This window comes from Carlito syrichta, unplaced genomic scaffold (assembly GCF_000164805.1).
Source record: "Carlito syrichta isolate Samal-C Ts95f unplaced genomic scaffold, Tarsius_syrichta-2.0.1 Scaffold314030, whole genome shotgun sequence".
NCBI lineage: Eukaryota > Metazoa > Chordata > Mammalia > Primates > Tarsiidae > Carlito > Carlito syrichta.
Window position 1 is genome coordinate 278,595 of NW_007258126.1, and position 22,633 is coordinate 301,227.

Genomic DNA, 22,633 nt, shown 5'->3' on the forward strand with positions numbered 1-22,633 from the left:
TTCCACTAGCACCAGACAAAGGTGCTTCAGGCTAAAGTCCTTGAAGGAATGTGAGCCTGTCTCTCATCAAAGTGCCATAGCATCTTGGGACTACCTTATCAATGTTTAAACCTTTTCTATAAAGTCCTCAAAAGGTGTCCACTCTTTGAACACATTGGGGAATAGGAAACTCACCAATGTAGAACATTCCATTTTCAAATTATTTTACTTGTGAAAAAATTGGTCTTTTGAAGCACCTAAAGAAACTATGTTTTGTTATTCTCCTCATATATCTCTCTATGTAATTCCAAATACAATGACTTAAAATTACAATTTCATCAAAATAACTATCCCAAACACCATTATCAGCTACTACTGGAAAAACTGAACTCACAAAAATAAATGAGCTATTTAAAGCATGTTTGAACATAGATGATTTTCAATAGAAATTTTAAGTTATTGTAAGTACAAAATAAATTAGCAAGCTGCAAGGTTTAGAAACAGTTACATAATAGAATGTGATTCAAATAATGATTAGGCTAAACTATTTGATTTTTTAACTGTGGATAATAACTGAAGAATCTATATATTGTTTACTACCCTACTGTGAAATAACACCTGCCATCAGAAATAAATATGTTCAAGAGAAAGATATTACTATACTGTACTTGAGTAATCATCTTTCTTCATTCTACAAAGTTCTTTCTAATCTTTACCACAATATAATTACACATTGATAGATACTACATTCAGCAGAACACTTCATAATGCTGGCGGGCAGGACCAGGTTTAATATCTGTGATATCTGTTATTCTCATCACTTATATAATCAAGTTTTGAAGCAAGAACTCATTTTCAATGCTGTTACCCTCATGTACTCTTGAGCTCTGGTTTGGGACTATGCAGCAGACTCAAGAAGATAGAGGGCATGATTCTTCCAATTACTTTTCTTAAATTTCGTACTTGCAAGATAATGTCATAAATGTAGCCTATTAATGCTGTTATCTACCTCTAACTATAAAGTACTGAAGTAATCTCCTACCTCATTCTTGATTCTCAATATTTATATAAATATTGCTGTCCAGATTTATTCTCTAACCCAGAGGCATCAGATAACCTGACTTTAAGCATTACAACAAAGCTAAACAGCATGGTACAAGTTAAAAAAAAAAAAAGGAACGAAAAGAAAAGAAATTACACATATAGATGAATGGAACAGAATAGAGAACCCAGAAATAAAACCACTGACCTATAGCCAACTAGTCTTTAATAAACCCAACAAAAATAAACACTGGAGAAAGGACGCCCTCTTCAATAAATAGTGCTGGCAAAACTGGCTAACTATATACAGAAGAATGAAGCTGGGTTCCTTCTTTTCACCATATACAAAAATAAACTCAGGATGGATTAAAGACTTAAATGTAATACCTCAAAATATTAAAATCCTAGAAGAAAACTTTGGTAAAACCCCTTCTGGATATTGACCTAGGCAATGAATTTACGACCAAGTCCTTAAAAGCAAATGCAGCAAAAACAAATATTGACAAGGGGGACCTAATTAAACTAAAGAGCTTCTGCAAAGCAAAAGAAACTGTCAACAGAGTAAACAGACAAATTGCAGAATGAGAGAAAATATTCTCAAACTATACATCCAACAATGGGCTAATATCCAGAATCCATAAGGAACTTAAATGAACCAATGACAAATAAGCAAATAACCTCAGGAAAATGTAGACAAGAATAGACACTTCTCAAAGTGAAGATATACATGCAGTCAACAAACACATGGGGAAATTCTCAACATCACTAATCATCAGAGAAATGCAAAACAAAACCACAATGAGATGCTCTCTTGTACCGAACAGAACAGCTATTATTAATAAATCAAAAACGAAGATATTAGCGAGGTTGGGGAGAAAAAGGAATGCTGCTGGTGGGAATGTAAGCTAGTTCAACCCCCGTGGAGAGCAATTTGGAGATTTCTCAAAGAACTAAAAATAGATTTGCCATTCGACCCAGCAATCCCACTACTGGGCATATACCTAAAGAGGCATAAAGTTTTCTACCAAAAAGATACCTGCACTTGTATGTTTATTACAGCACATACATCACATTCACAAGAGCAAAAACATGGAACAAATCTAGGTGCCCATCAATGGTGGACTGGATAAAATATTACATAGCCATAAAGAAGAATGAAACTGTGTCCTTTGTAGAAATGTAGATGCAGCTGGAGGCCATTATTCTGAGCAAATTAGCACAAAACCAGAAATCCAAATACCACATGTTCTCACTTGTAAGTGGGAATGAAACATTGGGTACACAGTCATAAAAATGGGAACACCAAACACTGAGGATTCCTCAAGGGGAGGGAATGAAGGAGACAGATGGTGAAAAACCACCCATTGGGTACCATGCTCACCACTTGGGTGATGAGCTTAATAAAAGCCCAAACCTCACCACCACACGATAAACCCACATAACAAACCTGCATATGTACCCCCTAGAATCTAAAATTTTTAAAAAAAGAATAATCATACTTTACTTACTAAATTTTCTTCCTTATCAGCTACTGTTTTCTTCTATTCAGAAAACATTAAGCATTTCTGAAAAACGGACCCACTGATGCTCCATTTCAATAGCACCACTTCCCTCCCGGATGCCCTCTAATTATTCTGTGGCAAGGTGAAAGCCTTCACTTTCGTGAAAGTGCAGACCCGATTTACTGTCTTTCCTGACCTTACATATATTTTGTTGCCCTTGCCTGTCACTATGTGGCACAAATAAAACCTGTCAATGTTTTAAGCTCCTGGATAATCATCCTTGCAAAAACAAAATTTTCAAAAGAACTATAATAAGTTTTAGTCTTACACATCAATCAGACACTTTAGCAAATTCGTTCATCTCATTTTCACAAAATGGCTATTGAATGTATGTCACTTGCTGTGGTTGTATTTGCATGCTAGTGAACAATCTCTGCATTCTCCAGTATATTACAAACATGGTTTCCAATGCCTACCATGACAACACACCTATATTGTAGTCACTAAATTATGAGATCATTAAAATAGCATATTTTATTTATTCTAAAAATACCTTTATTTTTATAAGATATCTACCCTTATCCATCAATAATACCTTTATTTTTATAAGATATCTACCCTTATCCATTCAACTGGTAGCTATTAAAACTATCAATAACTATCAATTACTATCTTTTTACAAAAGAGGATCATAGAATAGTTATACCATATGACCAAATATTCTAAATACATGGTAAAAGTCAATAATAATTATATATGCAAATGTATACACATTAGATAAGAATATAGCAGAGTACTGTGATTTCCCCATACTTATTAGGTTCTTTCTTTTGCTTTCCTATGCAAGAGGTTAAGAGGTAGATGATGTCATATTATCATCATTATCATTGATTACTATTACATAGGTATAAACAAAATAGAGCCTAATTATATACATTACAAACATTTAAAAGTTATGGATTACAAATATGTGACTAAAAGCTAATGAAAGCATTTAACAATGTAAGTTATACAATACATATAGATTAATACTATAACCTACCCATCGAATCCCTGGAGTTCACATTCCTTCAGCAGTGACAGAGCATGCCCTTCATATTCTGTAACTATTAAAAAACACACAAAGTCAAAATTTCAACAATGATCTATACTTTCTGACTTGTTTTGGCAAAATAATAAGATAAACATATGGTCAGGTCATAAGATAACATTTATTCTTGAATATTTATATTTTAATCATGGGAAAGAGGATTAAGTGTTAGTTGCCCAATGTGTTTTATAGCTTTATGTAAAAGAGGGTCATATATTTGTTCCAACTAAATAAGTCATTTGGGGATATTTCACACATAGTGGTTAGGGACTTTATCTTGGTGCCTGCCTGTTTAGTATTTCCTAAATAAGACACATGTCCTTTAAGTCTGAGGGTTAAGAGCAGCAGTATTTTCAAAATAAGGCATATTAGCTGGCATCAGACAGGCAATGTTAAATTGCTTTGGCAACCTTGCATGAATAAATTACTTGAAAGGTCGGTGTAAGATTTACAAACCAAAAGAATGTGTATCTGAAACTGCTAAACCAAAAAGAGGAGGGGATGAAAATACGAAGAAAAGCCAACACCAATGATAAGAGTCCCAGACCCAAGGAGGAGGGTGGTACACAGGCCCACCAGAGCCCAGATCCTCCGAGGAAATGACTGTCACTCCATATCCCTGTCTCCAGTCACTGATGTCCTATGCAGCACTGTAAATGCCAGTGAAGACAGGATAAACGGGCACACTGCAGATGGCACCAAGCATCACAACCACATTTAGCATTTTCCAGGGCAGCTCTGCCAGAAGAGACAGCCAGCTGTACCCACCCATCAAAGATTTCTGCTGACTGACATGACATTGCAGATGGATTTTTTGTGTAAGAATGTGCATCATTATATGCAAGATTACATTAATCTTTCATGCCTGTCTGTCCCTGGTGCCAGCATGGTTCAAGCTTTTCCTACATTGTTTATAGATATTGTTAAAAATTACTAGTTTTAGTGTCCAAGAGAATCATTCTGTACTTAGCAGTGTTACATTGTAATTTTCCCATAGTTCATTCAAAAATACCATTAATACTCACATGAATAAAACCTCTTTATATTAAATTCTAATCAGAAGAAAACTACAATAAAACTAAACATAAAACATTAATATTAATAAAGTTGAAAGGTTATTATCAAAGATGTGCGCTGATCATTCATTTATAACTACAGCTAGTAGTTACAACCTTAACATGCAAAATAATAAAACACCTTACATACACACATTAAAGACAATTAAAGACATTATGAAGAAATATTTATGCTGAGAATCATATATTTATCAAGTTTATCAAGTCTTGTTTTTATACCAAAGCTTATTCCGGTCAAGTTTTTCAAATTCAGTAAATAATGAGCTTTACAATTGTGTTATGGCTACTTTTATTTAGATGAAAATTGAAATAGTCTATTTTTTTCTTTGATCTTGTGGGTGGAACTTAACTATACAATAATGTAAACTGTCCAGAATAGTAATTTTTAAAGTGAAATTGTATAAGTTAAATAAAATCAAAGATCTAGAACAAAAAAAAAATATGAGAGAAAACTGACTGCCCACATCTATAAAATATATTAGCAGAATGAAAAAAAATAGTCTTTGGCCACAAAGAGTTTACATCCTGGAAACAGACAATATACACTAATTAAACTATATTTAAAAATACGACAAAAAATAAAGAGCAATCTGGACTTCCATTTGAATACAGTAGAAAAAAAATACATATTTAGGCTATATGAACCCTGGAATCAGAGAGAGCCAGATTCAAATCATCCCACTCCAAATATATATAAAGAGAGGACTGCCAGACAAACATAATTTCAAAAATTAACCTAGCCCCTTCTTTCATTTACTTGCCTTTTCCTTGCTATGTTGCCCAGGTTGCTCTTGAAATCCTGGGCTCAAGAAATCCTCCTGCCTTGGCCTCCCAAAGGGTGGGGATTACAGACATAAGTGTGAGCCACCATGCCCAGCCTGCTGCCTTTTCCTATAATATTGATGCCCAATGCTCTTTCTATTTAGGAGATTTGGAGTCCCCACCGTTTACAGGTCTTTGAACACAGTCTCCGCTGCTGAGATTTCCCCCTACTCCCCTGCCCCTTTTGGCTCAAATATAACTTCCTCTGGAAGACAAGACTAGAGAAGGAAGTCTTGAGGCTGATTTAATGTTGATGAAGAAATGGGCTGAAATAAAATCAGATGAGATTTGATTTGGATATAGGAAAACATTTATTAGTGTGGAGATCAAATTCTATCATGGGCTGGGATACTGAGATTTCATTTGTTTTCCTGTCTTACACATACTTCAAACTCAGTAAGCACAGAACAGAATCTATTACGTCTATATTCTAATATATTGTGTCTCAAGTATATTGTTCTTTTTGTGTTCCATCATCATATCTAAGACAGGAAAGTGACTTCTTCCTAGATTATCCCTTTTCTCTGTTCTCCATAAGCACTACATAGCCAAGGTCAGTTGTTTCTGTCTTTAAATCGTGCTGTATATCCTCTGTTTCTCACAGCCAGTTTTCCAGATCTGGTCACTAGCCCTTTTTCATCTGTAGACAGGTTGAATATCTCTAATCTGCAAAAGCAGAATCCCAAATGCTTCAAAATCTAAAACATTTTGAGCACTGACATAATGGAAACACTCATTGGAGCATTTTGGATTTTGGATTTTGGAACCAGGGATGCTTAACCAGCAAGTATAAGTATTCCAAAATAGAAAATATCCCAAATCCAAAACAGTTCTGTTCCTAAGCATTTCAGATAAGCGATGCACAACCTGCACCACAACAGTCCTTCCTCCTGTCTTCCTCCAGCGCCTCTCCCACTCTAGCCAGAATCTTTTCAAATACATATTTAATCATATCACCTTCCTGCACAAACCCCACTGGCAACTGCTCATCGTCCTCAAGTATAAAATTCCAACTTCCTCTCATCTGAATGTTGGGCATAGGATAGGCCCTAGAGACCCACAATTACTTGAGGTAATCAAAAGAAGCTTACACGCAGCATTATCTTTCTCTCTAGCTGGATATGTTTGAACATTTACTATGCAGATTTTTTTATTAAAATGCAGGTAAAATTGGATGGAGTGTTGCTTATTGCTGCTAACATCTTTTGTGGCAGTTTTATCAGATTGATAAAAGCTTTCTGTTGGATGATATCTGGAATGACAGGAGGCAATTCCAAGAAAGAATAGGCTTTAAGAAGAGCCAAAAACAACCAAAAAGAAACAATACAAAAAGATTTGTTAAAGGGTCAAAAGTTAGAAGCATGATCTAGAAGGAAAAATAGGAGCAAAGTAACAACAAATCCCATTTGCTTGACAATTCTGCCCAGAAAGTAAAATTATCTGATAACTGGGCACTTCTAATGGCCCTGAACTACAGAGATCAAGGTTGCATTCAGTTAATTCTTGATAATGATATGACCATAAGGTCTAGCAGTTCTGTTAATACAAACAGCAACTGAAGAAGATGTATGTGCCTATCAAGAATAAGAGAGATTGGGGACAGATAGGATATCTGTCTTCAAGGATCTCAATAACTCTTATATACTAGATGGACACATTTATTCCATATTACTACAAAAGAGAATCTCAAGTAGATTAAAAACTACAAGGAAGCAGACATCAGCTTGCAAGTTCTCTATGTTGTGCAGTTTATATCTAGCTACTTGGCCAAATGGAAGGGAGGATCTACAGTCTAGCCAGTGCTCTTGATTGACAAGCTAGGTGATCTTGGTTTGAATCAGCCTAAAAAGGAATCTCCTTGCAAATTAGCATAGAGGAGATGCCTTTTCTAATGTGCACAAGGACACAGTGACTATGAACATTCATAAGAATGTTGTCCAGTGACAACATACTCAGCCTCTAGTGTAGGTGGCCAAACCAACACTGGGAGGTCACCCACAAGGAGTGCTACACATCTGCACTCCACTCACATGAGGGAAATTGAGTCGCATGGCCTCTAATGTTCTTTCGGGTCTGATTTCTCTGCTCCCTTGAGATTTCACCCTATTGCTCTATGAATCATCTACAAATCTATGATCTCTCCAAATACCTCTCACACCTTTAATGGTACAATCTCTAAAGTCAGCTTTATTTTAGGAGCAAGAGGTATAAATGATATCATAGTTCAGCATGGTCTTAAAGTGCATATTCTTCTTTGATTTGTATACCAATAGGCTATTAGGAAAAATAACTCAATTCTTTCTAGATTCTTCCAGAAGTTCTCTGATACTATTATTAAGATAAGATACTACATTGGTTGTGGTAGCAGAAGGAAGGTGCAACATTAGCTCAACTATTACAAAAGATGCTGATCTACATTCAAAAATAGTTAGGGTTTCAACATGAACCAAAATGAAAGGGGTAAGTGTATTTTTATTAATGTAGTGAGATCTATTTTTAAAAGAAATTTATGGAAAAAATTACAGTACTTTATAATGTATATATTTAGCTATAATTTTCAAAACATTCCTCATATTTACACAGCACTATTTCCTAAAGAATTTATCATCATATAGAATTCATATTATAATTCATATTCCATTTGGATTCATCAACAAAAGGATACTCTAAAACAATAGTCCCACTGGACATGCAGAAAAAAAATGTACTCTTTTTGCTTTATTCTTTCATACTTGATCTTTTTTATTTCAAATAAATCATGAATTGAATCTTATAATTACATAATTTTATGAAACTGAAATTAATAGTATTATGATCATATTTATATAGTACTTTATAATACTCAAAGCTGTTTCAAAAATTTTATTTGGACACAAAACAAAACTGTAAGGTAGGCAGGAAGACAAAAACTTTTCAAACATCTACATGTTTATTCAGTCCTACAACATAGACAGTATTTTTCATTGCATGTATATTTAGTAATATACCTACTAAAATGGTTTTGTAAGCAAAGGATGTAATTTTATAATTTTGCCTGTAGGAGGAGAGTTAGGCAGTTAATAGTTAACCATCCTGCACAAATATGTAAGTAAATTCTAAATATGCTATATGTAATATATTTTATTATTTTGTGTTAAACTAAATATATTTAATAACTACAAATTTAGGGGAAAACCCTGGAACATATGTTTCTCTCCAATACAATTGTTTTAAGAAGTAAAGCACACTTCAGTGATTTCCTCTGCCTTAGTTTTATTTTCTCCAGTGTCTTTCTCTCTCTTCCTTTCTAATGTCGATTCTGCTGGTGGAATCATTTTTCACAGATTACACTACTATGATAAAAAATGTACATCAACTGCAGACAAAGCATGATGTGTAAACTGCTGAGTGTAGTGTACAGATCGATCCATAATCTTGACTCAAACTTCCCAGAAGGTATTTTGCCCTTTCTTCTCCCTAATAAAATTCAGATTCAGTTTGAGAATCTTCAAACTGCAAGAAAAGGGGGCCCACCCTCAGCCCTGGCATTGGTCTTGATGGTTCAGGGAATGACTGTTCCAGGTTGGGCAGATACTGATACAGTCAAAATGAAAGAAAGAAATTTTAAACCATCTGCAGGATTAAAGCATGTTGAGTGTCTCTCTCACATATAGCAAACCTCTCCCATCCCACTAGATATAAAAAAAAAGATTCAACTCACTGGCATATTTAAGATGAAGTCAAAACTGAGGAAAGGAGAGCAAAGTTATTGAACAAACTCCCAAGATATAATGAGTATAACACACTCTGCCCCTTCTCCCACTTGTGCCTGCTGCTGGCCTGCCTTCCTTCCCTTACTTTTTGCCTTCTTTTGCCTCTTAAAAATGGACCAGCTCAAGTGCCTTTTTGAGCCTTCCAATCAAAATTAATATTATCCATTTGAGACACCATAGTTATTTTATGTATACCCCAATTATAACAGTTTTAACTATCTATATAAATCCCTAATAACCTAAAAGTCGCTCAACAGCAAGTATGATAGCATTTTCATCGTGCATTCTGCACAATGTCTAACATAGAGCAAGTAGTCAACAAGAGATTCCTCAACAGAATGGATATGGTAATGTCTATATCCAAATGTTTTGTATTCACATTTTAAATCAATAACACAAAATAATTATGGAGTTTATTCCATTTTTAATTGTCTCACCCAAATATAAATCTCAAGCTTTTCCTTCAGCCTATCTTTGAAAATCTTTGGTAGAAAGGAATAATAAATGTGAATTTTCTCTTCACCTTGTAAATCACCTCTAAGTAAGCCAAAAGTAACAAACATGAAAGATTAACTCCTTCCCCACAACTTTATTTTAATTCAGAAATCCTCTGGCATTTTTTCATGGTAGCTTCTCTTGAATCTCTGTTGTAGTAGTAGATGCCTTTGGGATGGCTGACTTTCCCACAACCTTGCCCTTTTTCAAGGAATTGTTTTAGGAATTTTCTCCTACCCCAATCCATCAAGTCACAGGGTGTGGACTCATGAGACCCATCTTCCTTGGCTATAGCTGAGCAAAGCCAGGTCACTGGAGATCCCTTCCCCAGGAATTTATCACTGGGTCTAGGACATTCCAGGACTTATCTCCTGAGCAGGTTTATACAATATTCTTCATCAATAAAATTTATTGCAAATTTACACTGTGTGTTAGTTAAGCTTCTTAGAAATACAGATTAAAAAGTTGGGATTCACAAAAGTATCAGTTCTTCTCAGCTCCCCCTCCCCATGGGAAAATAAAAGTCTCTAGGAAACAAAGGAATTTTAAAAAAAGCTATTACTAATCTTCTTTCTATTAATTTTAGCATTAGAACATTTTTATTTTCCTTGGCACAAAACTAAACACAGGTCTTAGTTTAGATGGAGAATTTAAGCTTTTAGCTCCTCTAAATTCATCTAAAACCAGCAGTTAAGTGCTTAGTTTTGACCTAACCAGCAGGGGTCAGAGTCAGAACAAAAACAACCTAAGGAAGGATGTCACAGAAAAACATCAACTATATAAATGAGCAAAAAAATCAACTGCTTGCCAAACTGCAGAAATCATGTGTAAATAGCAAACATCTCAGTGAATGTATCAAAAAGTAGGTAGCTTCCTTTAAAATTATGCCCCCAAATCATTTAGGTCTAGAAAAAGAAAGCCTAAAATAAGGTCGAAAGAGAAAATATTGATAGTCTAATAAAAATAACACAACAAAAATAAAATAATAAAATTATAACCTTGGAGCTGACTGTGGTAGATCATGGAAGATAAAAAAGCTTTAGATATTCCAAGTGCCTCTTCAAGTTTGAATTAAGAACAAATTCAGGTTATCTTGCTTCCGTAAGTATTTATTTTTTAATGGTGAAATTATTCTCTGGAAATAACTTACTTGTTACATCAGTTTTTATTCCTGCAAGCTTCAGCAGAGGTTCGACTTTCTCATAATAGACCTGAGTAGCTTCTTTCTTGTGACTTTGGGGGTTAAGGAGTACTTTTAATGACTTTGGTCTATTTGAAAAACCTAAGAAGAAAATATAATGACAAAGTTATCAAATCCCCATAATTTTTTCTTTCCCTTTAAAATGACACATAAGTCTGTTAGAATGTAATACACATTTAAATAGTATATGCTATTTTTACTTAAAATTCTTGCAAGAGTATTCCTGAATGTGACATTATTTTAAAACATTTATGTTGTCCTAGCAGTGTGATATATCCTTTTTGAAATAAATCATGAGTTCTAACAAAACATTTATGAAAGAAGATGTTAAAAAAAGGGAACTTTGTGAATATTAGGCAATGCTTATGTCTATTTACTAAATCACAGATAATATATCAAATGTCCCTTTAGTATTTGTTTCTGGAAAAAAGCAATGAACTGTAACAAATAAAAGGGTACATTTCGTCTCCTTGGCTAAATGTACTCATTAATGGAATTGGGCACCCCAGTGACCCCAGGACTACCAACGCCTGACCTACTGATGAGTCCAGGGCAGAATAGAGTGAGCAGGGCCGGTCAGTGTCAGCACCCACAGCAATGCATGCTGGTAGCTAAAAAGAAGGTTTGGGTCAGAGTTCAAGCCTGAAAAGGGGCCAGGGGAGAAAGAACTCTTCTGGGAATTGGGAAAGCAACGCCTCTCAGCGGGGATTCGCTGATAGTGCTGCCTCACAGTTGGGGCTGAGATTTGATACTACAATTTTCCAGGCTTGCAAGATGCTTATCACTTAGAACCCAGTTGGAGCAGGTGCACAGCAAATTTTCTGTTGTTAGGAAGGGGCAGGAGGGACAGAGCAGCCAAAAGAAAGCTGACAACCGTTTCTTTTATGGTAGGCTGCTCTCAGAGAACCACATTTCAAGGTTAAAAAAGCAGTTACTAACAGCCATTTTTAATAAAAATCCATGGCTAAGGACAAGTGAAAACTGTCCACGACATGAAAGTCAGGGTTTCATATTTCAGGTAGAGATAAGATTTCATTTCTCAACATATTTGATAACGATAAAATATTTTAAGAGCACACACTTTTCGAATTCAGGGAGAGTTTTGAATGAGGACGCGATAGAGCCAGGCTGAACTCCTTAAATATTCCTGATAAAACTGCACAGCGTCCATATTTTAGTAAGAAGCCTCTGTCAGCCTTCAATCCCCCAGTCTGGAAACCTCAAAACTATGCTTAATGTCTTCCTTTTCCCAGCTCCTACACCCAAATAAGTGCCTAGATTTATAACATTATAGCAATTTGCTTTCAAATCTCCTACCCTCTCTTGCTATTGTCTTCTGGCTTGGGGCCATTGTGCAGGCACCCTGGCTATCCTCCCTTCTACCGCATCCTTCAGCATCACAGCTCTGATCAGTGCTGCATGGTTCAGAAATAGCCATGGCTCAGTGCTGTCTCGGAACAAGCCCAAACCTCTTTAAATGACGTTCGGAGCCCTCCCACTCCCAGTCCTAACCAATCTCCTCTTTCTCTGTTTCACATATTCAAGAACTATGAATTGAGCATTTGTGCAAAGGACTGGGAAAAAGGGCTAAGTGATTGAGATGTGGTTCATGAATTAAAGGAGGAAGATGTATCCACACATACAAACAGCACAAAAAAGTACAGAGTTGTTAACAGAGATGCATAAAGTACAACAGGAGCTTATGAGAGAATGGTGGTTAATTCTTATTAGAGATCTGGAAAAGGCTTCAAGAAAGGAGTATTTAAGTGGGGCTTTTGGCTTAAGCTGTTTTCATCACTTAAAATTCCCTACTGTATTACCCTTCATAATTACAACTTAGCAAACCAGCAAGAGTAGACATTTTAGGTGATGAAATCTGCCTGAGCAAATGCATGAAACTAAGAGTAGGGGGTCATATGTTTCATTTTGACTTCCTCGTCAAGATTTAGACCCCTGTAGCTTGGCAAAATACCAAGTCTGCCAGGTCATCCTTTGTTTAGGCAGTCTCTCCTTTCCCTTCCACCCCACCCTAATTTTTGTCAAAATTTTATCATTTTTCAAAGCTCACTTCAAACACCATTTCCTCACCAAAGCCTTTCCCTATCACCAACAGACTCCACCTCTCTGACTTCAAAAAATACTAATGAAAAACCCTAGGACAGTTCAAAATGGAAAAACGATAGTAATATATCATATAACATTGAATTTTCTAAACATCCAACTCCCTGAGTAACACTGACACTAATCAAACAAATAAAGGATGAAATTAAAACATTCTGTTCTATAGTAGAATAACAATTAATAAAGATGAAAAAATTATAGAGTGAGAAAAATCACTATTTTTAGTTATCGTTATCATTACCAACTCAGGCAAGAATCATTAATGGATGCTAACAGAGACAGTCAGTTGGGAATAGCATATTTATGTATTCTTTAACTCTTTTTCCCTCGTTACTCTAATTACAAAGGGTAATGCCTTTTAATGGAGACTAAAGACGTGATGACTAAATGCAACACAGGATTCTGGATCTGGTAAAGAAAAAAAGGAAATGACCATAAAGAATAATATTGCTGTCCTTTAACCAAGAAAAGATTAAGTAGGTAAACCCAGGGCTCACTTTTATGAAAACACAACAGCCAGTCTGGGCAACACAGCAAGACCTTGTCTCTACAAAAAAAATCAAAAAATTAGCTTGGCAGGGTGGCCAAGCTACTCAGGAGGCTGAAGGATCACCTGGGCCCAGAAGGTCAAACTGTGGTGATCCTTGACTGTGCAACAGCACTCCAGCCTGGGGCAAAAAAGTCAAAACACACACACACACACACACACACACACACACACACACACACACACACACACACACACACCAAAACACCAGTAACAGAACAAGAAACATACCTAAAGCCCAGAGACCAAGAGTCAGGTTAAATATCCAGATTAAGTTACTTTACCTGGTAAATTCATCAGAATACCCTGCCTCATTTCTCAAGCACGGGCAGTCCCAGTAAGGCTGATGTTACCAGAAAAAACAACTTTTTTCTCCCCTCTTCCTATATTTGTTCATTTATCCACAAATTGCTACATTTCTGCTGTGTGCCACATATGATTCTAGAAGTTGAGGCTCTATCAGTAAATGAGAAACAGCTCTATCTTTATAAAGCCTCCCTTCTAATGGCAGGGTACAGAAAGAAACAAGAGTATGTCAAATGATGATATGTTCTAAATATAAAAATTAAGATCAGTAGTGGGAGAGGGGGAGTGCAAAAGTGAAAGTGACTTCCTGGCCAGAGAAGGTCAGATCACCCAAAGTCTTGTCTTTACAAAGACGTTGGCTTCTGTTGAGTAAGAAAAGAAGCATGGTGAATTTTGAGCAAGGCAGCCATAGAACCTTAGGTGTTAAGAGGAACACTCTGGTTGCTATGTGGACAGTAGACACAGTAGGGCCAAGGGCTAACTAACTTAACTTAAGAACAGCTGCACTATTGCAGGTGGGAAATGATTGTGCTTGAAGCAGGACTGCAGTGGAGGTTATAAGAAACAGATTCTAGATATGTCTCGAAGGAAGAGCTGACAGGATTTGTTGAGTCTTTGGATACAGTATATGAAAGAGAAGAGGCAAGGAGCACTCAAATGTGTGAAGAGTTAAGACAGATAAGAACTAGTGAAAAGTGATAGAATTGATCAATTGTGGTCTTAGTGGGACTGAAGGCTTTTAGGAGTTGAGGGAATAAATCAAATGAGCTAGGAAGACAGAAGGCAACAAGTGAGGATGCTTTACAATGACAACAAGATCTAGTGCATTGTCATATTCATTAGAACCCCTGAAGGGCTTCTAAAACACAGATTAAGGGTCCCAGCTCCAGTTTTGGGCTCCGTGGTCTGGAATATTATCTGAGAATTTATAGCAGGCTCCCAGATGCTGTTGATGTTGGTCCAGGCACACTTTGAGAACCACTGCTCTAGAAGTATGATTGTGAGGGATGTGAATGAAGTCAAGCGCAGGTCAAGATCCTGGGAGGGGAGCAAAAACTGAGAGAACATCTACAAAAACACATACAATTGCTATGAAGGTAGTGCCAGAGAGAGTGGCAGGGAAATAGAGTTTATGTTTTCAAGGAGTAAAGAAAATGACCCTAAAGTAGTCTGCACAGGACTACAAAAACTAATGCTTGCAAGAGGTGTCTGATGGATTGAGTTTCAACACAGAAATTTTCAAGAAAGGAAGGAGAGAAAATGGTCTCGAGTAGTGAGGTGAAAGGAAGACATCAATACATAGACAGCACCTCTAGGACCAGTGATATGAAAGGTATGGCAGAGAAAACAGTCACCACCTGGGAGGACTGTGGAGGAAGCTATAAGCTCCTGGAAGAGATAGGTCTTTCTACTAGAGCAAGAAAGAGAGAGAATATTTGAAAAAGAGATTGAAAATATAGGAGATTTTGTTAATGATGATTCATTCATTACAGAGGACAGAGTAAAGTGCCTGGAGTTGAGGAGAGTAGAGGATGGTGTCAGGCTGGGGGAATACCTTCAAGGGATGGGGATCTAGATAGTGTAGGGCCTTAGGCAGTGAAAGGGTGTAGAAGAGATAACTGATTGGAGAGTGAAGCAGTAGGGGAACAGGGTCTTGGCCCAACCATATAGAGTTCTAAGAACTTGTTTTCTGTTCAGCCAATGTCAAAGCTAAAGGAGCAAAGTTGCCTGGAGCTGACAGACTTTCAAAGTCCCTTTGCCTCTCAGCAGTCCCTGACAGTGCTGGAATCTAAATACACATCTGCCTGACATGGACTCCATTCTCCACCATGTGACTTCAGTACAAACAATCTATATTTAAGAACCACATAAAACATGCCCGTGGCACAGAATTCAAAATCGCCATCCCCTGATATCTAGTTGCAAAACAACCACTGATATCACTTTGCGAACCCTTCTAGAAATATTATATGCATATAAAAATATGCATGTATGCTCTGTGGCTTTTCACTAGACAGCAGTATCCCATACACTGTTCCGCATCTTAAAACTTTTTCCTTTTACTATATTTTGAAGATGACTCCATATTACTATATAGAACTCCATGCCACTCTATTTAAAGCTGCCTAATATTATTTTATGTGAATAAGCCCCCTGGGGATGGAGATTTAGGTTGTTTCCAATCTTTCTTTACTTCAAATAACACAGCAATGCATGTTATTTTCCATCTGTTTGATGCAAAGTAGACAATGTGCAGGAAAAACTTTTAGAAGTAGAATCAGTAAACCAAGGGATATTCACTCTTGAGATTTACCAAATATTGTTAAATCACTCACCATGGAAACAATTTAGAATTGTGACCAATAAAAGTGGATGCTTGAGTTAAAGTAACTGGTCTTAAATTTTGACTCTGCCACTTACTGACTGTATGACATTGGCTTACTTGTCTAATTTAGCTACCTTTTCTTCAATTTCCTCAACTGTAATACAGAAACAAAAATAGTACCTTTTCCATAAGGCAACTGTGATAACTAAATAAGTCAATGTAAAGTGCTTTAAAAAGTGTCTGGCACATGGTAAATATTCAAAAAGTTTACCTCTTATTATTACCACCAAGTTACACTCTACTGGAAATTATCATACCCTCATAAATATAGGCCCAGGTTATTTTCAAATGTTTTAATCTTTGACAAATGAGAGGTGAAAAATTTTATACCACACTAAATTCAATTTACATTTCTCCTGTTTTGAAGGAGGTGGAAAACCTTTTCAGATGTTTAAGAGCTACTTTTATTTTTCCGTGAATTGTAAAGTTATATAACTTGCCAATTCTCTTTGCATTTTAATTATGACAGTATTTTGTATAGTGAGAAAATTTGCCTTGTTACATAAGATACAAATACTTTTCCCAGTGTGTTAATTGTCTCTAATTTCACTTGTAGTGTTTTTTCCATGCCAAAGTTTTCACTTATCTGAACCTACAGTTGAATTTATCATTTCTTTTATGGCTTGTGAGTTTTATATCATTTAAAAGTCCCCATTTGAGACACAAAACATATTTTCTTCTAATACTTTATGGTCTCAAATTTATATTTTTCTTTAATCTTATCTTAAATTTATTTTGGTCAAAGGTATAAAATTGGGATTTGAATTAATTTTTTTCTAGATGGTTAGCTACCTGTTCTAAAATCATTTATAGGATAACTCATCTTTTCCTCACAAATTATAAATTCCATCTTTAGATGTACTAAATTTCTGAATGTGTTTGAATCTTATTCTGACATTTACTGCTTTATTCATATGTCAGTGCCAGGTTTTAAATATTGTAGCTTTATGACATGATTTATAGCTGATAAGTCTGGTCTCTTCTTCCTTATTACTTACTGTTAAAGACTTTTTCATGTCTATTTTTGCTTATTTTTACACATTACCTTTAAAATAAATTTGTCTAGCTTAAAAATGCTTCTAGTATTTTATTAAAATTGTGTTAAATATAAATTATCTTAAGAATAAATAACACTTTTATGATGTTCAGTCTTATTTGTACAGAAACATGGTATATATAATTAAGTCCTCTGTGTCCTTTGGTACATTATACATTTTTCAGATAAATGTTGAGCAATTCTAGGTTTATCATCTTTTTGTTGCTATCAATAGGTACTTTCCCCTAAAATTTATTACCTAGTTGGCTATTAACTGCATATATCAAAACCATTGGTTTTTATACCTTTTTCAATAATTTTTTCATTGTTCACTGTAGGTTTTTCCTTTATTTTCTTGGACTTTCCAGATTAACAATTATTTTATCTGCAAACAAGGATAATTTTACTTCCCTCTTTCCAATTATTACACAAATTCATTTTCTTCTCTTATCTAATTGCATTGGTTGGTCCCAGAAGAAGTATGTGACTAACAGTGCCAAAAAAAGGACACTCCTCTCAGTTCTAGAACTCAATGAGAATAACTCAGATGTTTCTCCATGTAGGTTTTAAAATGTGATATAGGCTGGCACAGTGGCTCACATCTATAATCCCAGCACTTTGGAAGGTTAAGGCTGGAGGACTTCTTGAGTCCAGGAATTTAAGATCAACCTAGGCAGCATAGTGAGACCTTGCCACTACAAAAACACAAAAAATCAGCCAGGCATGGTGATGGTATATCATCTGTAGTCCCAGCTACTCAGGAGATTGAAGGGGAAGAATTGCTTGAGTCAAAGAAATCGAAGCTGTGGTGAACCGTGATCATGCCACTACACTTAAGCCTGGGAAACAGAGAACTCAACTCAAATAAATAAACACATGCATACATACACACATAAGTGTGTGATATATACACTTACCATGTTGATAACATATCCATCTATTATTTTATTAAGAGCTGCTTAACATTCATAAGTGAGACTTGTTTGTAGTTTTCCCTTTTTAAATTTGCACTGATGGATACTGGTATCAATTTTATGCAAGCTCTATAAGTAAAATGTGGAGTTTAGTTATTTTTCTATGCTCTTAGAATAGTTTAAGTAGTATTGAAGTTTTTGAGTCCTGAAGAGTATAGTAGACATCTGTGTGACAATATGAGTCTAGTACTTTTGTAGGAGTACTAAAAATAAGTTCATCTCTTTGGTGGTAATTATTAACCTCTTTAGGTTTTCTGTTTTGGGGGGTCAGTTTGGCCAATTTTATTTTTCTAGACAATGTGCTTATTTATTCCACCCTGCTGCTAGGAAGCAGCCCTGCTTGCCTCCCGAGTGCCAAATATAGTCCTCCTACTGAATGGTAGTAGCAATGTTAGTTCCCTCAATAATCAGAACTTATCATCCTTGCCAGAATAGTATCTTCATTTTTATTGTTTCATTTGTTGGTTCAGTTACATGGTTCAGTAATATGGTCAGGTAATTCTAAACGTCCAATTCAATTGAACAATTGTCATATTCCTATGTGAAAATATTCTTCCTTCATACTAAAACCTCTATCTCAGCTGAGTTCAAAGCTACAGAGGCAACTTTGGAAATATTGCAATAAAGGGATCATGCTGTCAGCCTCATTAATAGAGGTACAGTCAGCATTAGGTGTCACCAGACATGATGAAATATGAAGCACACAGTACCATTTATGACATAGTTTTGTCCAAAATACCAAACATGAATCTCGTTAAGCCTTCGGATTGAAAATCCAGTTTATAGAAAATGAAGAGAAGAGAAAGAAGAACAAGTTAAGCAAAAATATTATTCATGGTCACTAGCAGTCAAGGTAAGAGACACTTGTACTTTCACTCCTTGATTCACAGACCCCTGTATTCTGTTTATGGAAGTAAAAACTAAGGTTTTCCCTCCCAGCTAGAATACAATGATACAATAGGAACATGGTAAGACCAATGAATCCAAGAATTGTCAGTCAATTGCCTCTCTATTTTTGATGTGAATGAGTCCCTTGATCAAAAGCAATATTGTATAGGATGTCAATTTATTGAACAAGGTCTTTTGCAAGGCCACAGATGGTAGTACTGGCAGAAACATGGTGGACAGGAAATGCAAGTTTATACCTAGAGTAAATATTCACAGAAGCAATGACAAACCAGTGACCTTCCATAATGGAAAGGTTCCAAAGTCATGAACCTTCTACCAGGTGTTTGGCTGGTTGCTCTGGTGTATGGTGCCATATCCAGGACTCAAGTTTGATCTGTTTGTTGGTAGAACACTCAGCAATCCAATCAACCCTGGTGAGTAGAAGTGCTAGTTAAACCCATATGTTTCTACCATCCCTGCACCAGGGCCACTTTGTTTATACATCCATCACACAAGCCCTGGGGTTGCTCTGTGATGATGCTGACTGACATCTATAGAATGGGGCATCTTGCCTACCTGGTTATTTCCTCATCAGAATGAATTCTCTTCAGTGAGCACTCACACAAAATATAGATCTCAAATTCTGCTCTTCTTCTGTGAAAGTATACTTTCTGCCTCATATATCCTTGCCACCAATCTTTTTCTTTCGAGATCCTGACTATTTGGTCAAGCTTATAACTGCTGTCCATGCATTAATACATGTCAATCCCTTAGTCATCATTCCTCGTCAACTAATATCAACTGTTTTAAGTTTTTCCAAAAGAAAGATTTACTTTCTCTACATTTTTTAGGAATACTCTCGAGTGGGGTTGTAATACTATAGTAGCTCATTTTTGTTATATCATGTTATATCATCTCTAAACTAGGTTCCTTTGATTTCCTACCAATCATAGAAAATGCTTCATGAGGCCACATATGTGGAGTGAAGAGAAAAAAAAGCAGTATAGTAATGGTTGTAGACCATTATATTCAAAGTTCTAGATTCATGTCCTCTTGTCCTTTAATAATATTATCTATATAAAACAGCTTCTACATAAAATTGCTAGCATATTTTATGTTTGATGTTTTATTCAAATGAAACCTGATCAACACATATGTCTAATAGACACTCTCAGACTTAACATACTAAAAACTGAAATTCTTATTTTCTCACTAAATCTGGTCTATTTACAATCTTCCCCATCTTACTAAATGACAATTTCATTTCTCCACTTGCTCAGGTCAGAAACTTCAGTGCCTTACTCTGAACATTGATAATTAAAAATAACTAAATAAGCATTCATCTTCCCTTTTTAATATGCACTATATTTCTGCATAACCAAATTGCCCCAGTTGCAGTAGTGACATCCTTTATTTTTTAATAAAAGAATGCCATTAATTTAGAAGAAAAAAGTAATTGAAGTTGAAAATCTTCATGTTGATTCCCCTAATTAACTAGTTCAGGCAAGGATAACTAATGTATGTTAGAGCCATCAGGTAAAAATATCTATTGAGAATTAGATATTCCCTGGTCCCCATATACCATTCAACAAGTTACCTAATAGTTTCTAATGGTAATATTACAATAGAGGGAACATGTTGTCAGCCTCATTAACAGAGGGATAGTCAGCATTAAGTGTCATCGGACATGTTGAAATATAAAATACACAGTACCACTTATGACATAGTCTTGTCCAAGACTATGAATCTGATTAAAGCTTCATATTAAAAATCCAGTTTATAGGAAATACAGGAAAGAGAAGAACAAGTTAAATGATACCACAAAGAAGCAATCAGATCATGGTGTGGCAGTAGTGCTCTAAGTGTGATCTTCAGAATGACAGCCCAATACCACCTAGCAGCTCATTGAAAAGAGCCAACCCAGCCGGGCTCGGTGGCTCAGCCTGTAATCCCGCGCCTTTGGGAGGTGAGGTGAGTGGATTGCCTGAGCCCGTGGGTTCGAGACCCTCCTGGGCAGCGAGACCTCATCTCTACAATAAATCAAAAAAAAAAAAAAAATCAGCTGGGCGTGGTAGCATATGCCTGTAATTCCGGCTAGTCGGAAGGCTGAGGCAGAAGGATCACCAGAGCCCAGCAGGTGAGGCTGCGGTGGCCAGGAGCGGCCACTGCACTCCAGTCTGGGTGACCGAGTGAGACTCCAAATCGAAAAAAGAAAAGAGAAAAGAGCCAACCCAGACCACTGAGTCAGAATTCCTGGGTATGAGGACTAGATGTATAATTAAGTATAATAAATGTATTAATAAATTTAATAAAGTATAATTAATAAATGAATGATTCCTTATTGGACATCAGTTGGTAAAAATAGGTTATAAAAGACATGAAAAATATAGAGAATTTGAATATGGAACAGGTAGTAGATGATAATAAGCAATTATTGTTCATTATTTTGGTAGGATAAACATATTTGGTTACTTATAAAATGTCTTTTTAGACATGCATAGGAAGCACTTCTGGGAGAAACATGTCTATAATTCATTTGAGAACACATTAACAGAATAAAATGCTTGAAGCAAATATGAAAAAAGTGTTGAGACCTATAGAATCAAGATGACAAAAATAGGGGTACCCACTGGAATAGTTTTATATTTTCTATATGACATTTTTCATAACATAATAAAAGATATATTGATGTCATTCTTGATTTATTCTCTCTTAATATTCCCCATATCCACTGTCAATAAATCCAACTGACTCCATCTTCTAAAATGAATCCAAAGTCTGACTACAGCTTGTCACCTCTCTTGTTCCACCCCAACTAAGGTCACCATCTCTTGTCTGGACTATTCCAGTTTCTACTTATCCTGTATCTTCTGCTTCAATCCTTTTATCTACTCATATGGTTTGCTCCCTGCATTCAGCAGCCAGAATATCCATTTTAAAAGGAATTTTTATCAGGTCACTCTTCTTAAAATCCCCAGATTGCTCCCCATTTTTCTCAGAATACAAGTCAAAGACCAGCCCTACATGGTGGCTCAGCCTGTAATCCCAGCACTTTGGGACTGCCTGAGCTGGGGGGTTCGAGACCAACCTGGGCAACTTGGTGAGACCTAGTCTCCACAATAAAACACTAAAACTAGCTGGGAGTGGTGGTGTGCATCTGTAGTTTCAGCCACTTGGAAAACTGAGGCGGAAAGATTGCCCGAGCCCAGCAGGTCGAGGCTGTGGTGGCCATGAGTATGCCACTGCACTCCAGCCTGGGCGACAAGAGTGAGACTCCAACTTAAACAAAAAAAGGCAAAGACCACCCAAAGTTTGCAAGATCTTGGTGAGCAGAAGTGCTTTTTAAAGCCATATACTTCTCCCATCTCCACACTAGTGTAACTTTTTTTTTTTTTTGAGTTGGAGTCTCACTCGGTC

At 36.1% G+C, this 22,633-nt stretch overlaps 1 protein-coding gene across 1 annotated transcript in view; it reads right to left on the reverse strand.

The window, feature by feature from the left end:
• CERKL (ceramide kinase like) overlaps positions 1 to 22,633 on the reverse strand; it is a 63,708-nt gene that overhangs the window by 22,135 nt on the left and 18,940 nt on the right. The window contains 2 exon segments of the mRNA XM_008070854.2: positions 3,565 to 3,628; positions 10,908 to 11,039. Of these exon segments, the coding sequence (XP_008069045.1) occupies positions 3,565 to 3,628; positions 10,908 to 11,039 (196 nt within the window).